The sequence below is a fragment of the Mandrillus leucophaeus genome, unplaced genomic scaffold, assembly GCF_000951045.1.
Source record: "Mandrillus leucophaeus isolate KB7577 unplaced genomic scaffold, Mleu.le_1.0 Scaffold517, whole genome shotgun sequence".
Classification (NCBI taxonomy): domain Eukaryota; kingdom Metazoa; phylum Chordata; class Mammalia; order Primates; family Cercopithecidae; genus Mandrillus; species Mandrillus leucophaeus.
In genome coordinates, this window is record NW_012105553.1 from 1,458,372 (window position 1) to 1,460,580 (window position 2,209).

Consider the following 2,209-nt stretch of genomic DNA (forward strand, 5'->3'; position numbering starts at 1 on the left):
AATTTCAGATTGGCCTGGAGATCAAAAAGGCTTTCTGAGAAGAAAGTTCAAGGATGGTCCTTACCACACGTGATTCTGGATTTGGTCCCTTGATAAATGGCCTTGCCCCACATCCCAGAGTAGAATGAACCCTGATTCTGGAGACCGCCCCACAGCTTGTTAGGAAGAGGTGGGCTTAGGGGCAGGTGGGTGTGGCTCTGTGCTTCAGACAGACTGCTGTGCCTTCCTGAGCAGGGTTTTCGGCAGATTCGCTGGTGTAGTTAGCACAGTCTCCGGCTGCCCTTACAGGAAACAGTCACCTAGCCCCCATCCCTTTATACAAAGATCTCCCCGTCTCTGTGTATAACCTTTTGTACTTACGTTTTCTGTGTCAGCCTTTTGGAAATGTTCAGGTGTGAGCTCACCTGGGCCCCACTCTAGGGGAATTGACAGGAAGGAACATTTGACGGGCATGAAAGGAGGAAGTGGTCAGGTGTAGGCCACCGGTGTGTTTGCAGCCTGGGTGTCTGCTGTTGATGAGTGCCAGATAGAAATAGGGATTTGATAAAATGATAAAATAAATAAAACAGGATGGGTCCATCTCAACCCTGTTTTGCTTGTCTGCGGTGTGTTCCGTGGGATTCAGAGATAAATAAGATGTTGTCATGGCCTCCAGAAGTTTTTGTTGCTGGAGGTAAAGTTATTACATTAATTGTGTATATCAGGGTTAGAATATAAATAAGGTGTAGCAAGCATCGTGTGGGGAGAGAATGGACAATGTCTGTGAAGGGGGTACATCCCTTATGTAACAGTTATTTTCCAAATCCGTGACAGCTGAGACCCTGCCGCTCTTGTATCTTTTTGTTTTCTCATGAGTTAGATTGAGGAGGAGACATGACCAGGGGGTTCAGGGCAGAAAGTCAGACTCAGAAGGAAGAAAAAGAGGTCCCCAATTGCTCTGACATCAGCGTCCCATGTCTGCCTTGGTTTCCTGTAAGGGAGCCCGCCCATCTCTAGGACTCGGAAGGCATACATTGTTGAAGGAGGTGTGTCTGAGGCTGGCTCTAGGAGACTTTGACAGGCTTGAGATGGACTCATCTAGACTTGGGGCATTTGTTTTGTAAGGAAGGTTTTATTGGAACACAGCCACACTCACTCATTTGTGTGCTATCTGTAGTTGCTTTCACATGCCTACGGTGGACTTGAGAAGTAGCAGAAACCATGCAACCTACAAAACCACACGTATTTATTGCCTGGTCTTTTATGAAGAAAAGCTTGCTGATGCTTGCTCTAGACCAGCACGAGCCACATGTACATTTTCTAGCAGATAAACAGATGTCTTATCGTGTCACTCCTATTGGATATTGTACTGAGAAGACGTGGCTAGTGTAACAAACAAAACAAAACAAAACAAAAACAAATTGAAGGTATGCAGATGGGAAAAGTTATCTCTGGGAGGTAGGATTAGAGTTTGTTTTTATTTCTGTTCATATTTCCTATGGTAAACATAGTAGTTTTAAAATAAAGTCAAGTTTATGCATTGAATGAACTTGATTAGAGGAGCAACTGGCTATACTCCCCACTCCTTGTATGGGTAGATTGAACATTTCCATCTGTGTACTTTTGTGTGCTCTTCTGATTTCATCCCTATTGCCCTCCAAACAGAGCCGTGGGAGCAACAGGGGCTAAGAGGAAGGAGAAGGGGGAAGAACAGAGGGGAGGCAGGTGGGGACCTTGGCAATGTTAGGGTTGTCTTATTTCCAGGGTTGGCCCTGTCCTTCTCCCACCATGAGCCTCGTGTGTGACGTAGGGCACTTCTGTAATAATGGGCACTGATGTTCTATAAGCCTTCCACTTTCTTGTTTTTTAACAGTGATTGTCCCGTCAGACTTTTAAATCCAAACATAGCAAAAATGAAAGAAGACATTCTCTATCATTTCAATCTCACCACTAGCAGACACAATTTCCCAGCCTTGTTTGGAGATGTGAAGGTAAGAGGCCAGGTGTTGACACCTTGGAATTTGTCTTAAGATCAACCTCCCCCTATATTATACAGGCAGACCAACCCACAAATGCTGGAGAGGCCACAGCTAACAGGTTTATGCAGACATAATGTTTACCAAAGTTTTGCAAATTTTTAACTTTAAAATATGTGAACACACCAAGTAAAACTATCCTAAGTAGTGCCAAATTGTTCCCTAATTCACCTGTTGCAAATTTAGAGCAGTCC

The 2,209-nt window shown here is 44.5% G+C and overlaps 1 protein-coding gene across 3 annotated transcripts in view; it reads left to right on the forward strand.

Annotated features, from left to right (window-relative positions):
* UPP1 (uridine phosphorylase 1) overlaps nt 1–2,209 on the forward strand; it is a 33,183-nt gene that overhangs the window by 20,923 nt on the left and 10,051 nt on the right. For 2 of the 3 annotated variants that reach the window (XM_011996496.1, XM_011996495.1), the window contains one exon: nt 1,853–1,970. The exons of the other annotated variant lie outside the window; for it this stretch is intronic. In XM_011996496.1, the coding sequence (XP_011851886.1) occupies nt 1,853–1,970 (118 nt within the window). The remainder of the gene's footprint in view (nt 1–1,852; nt 1,971–2,209) is intronic. 3 annotated transcript variants of the gene reach the window in all.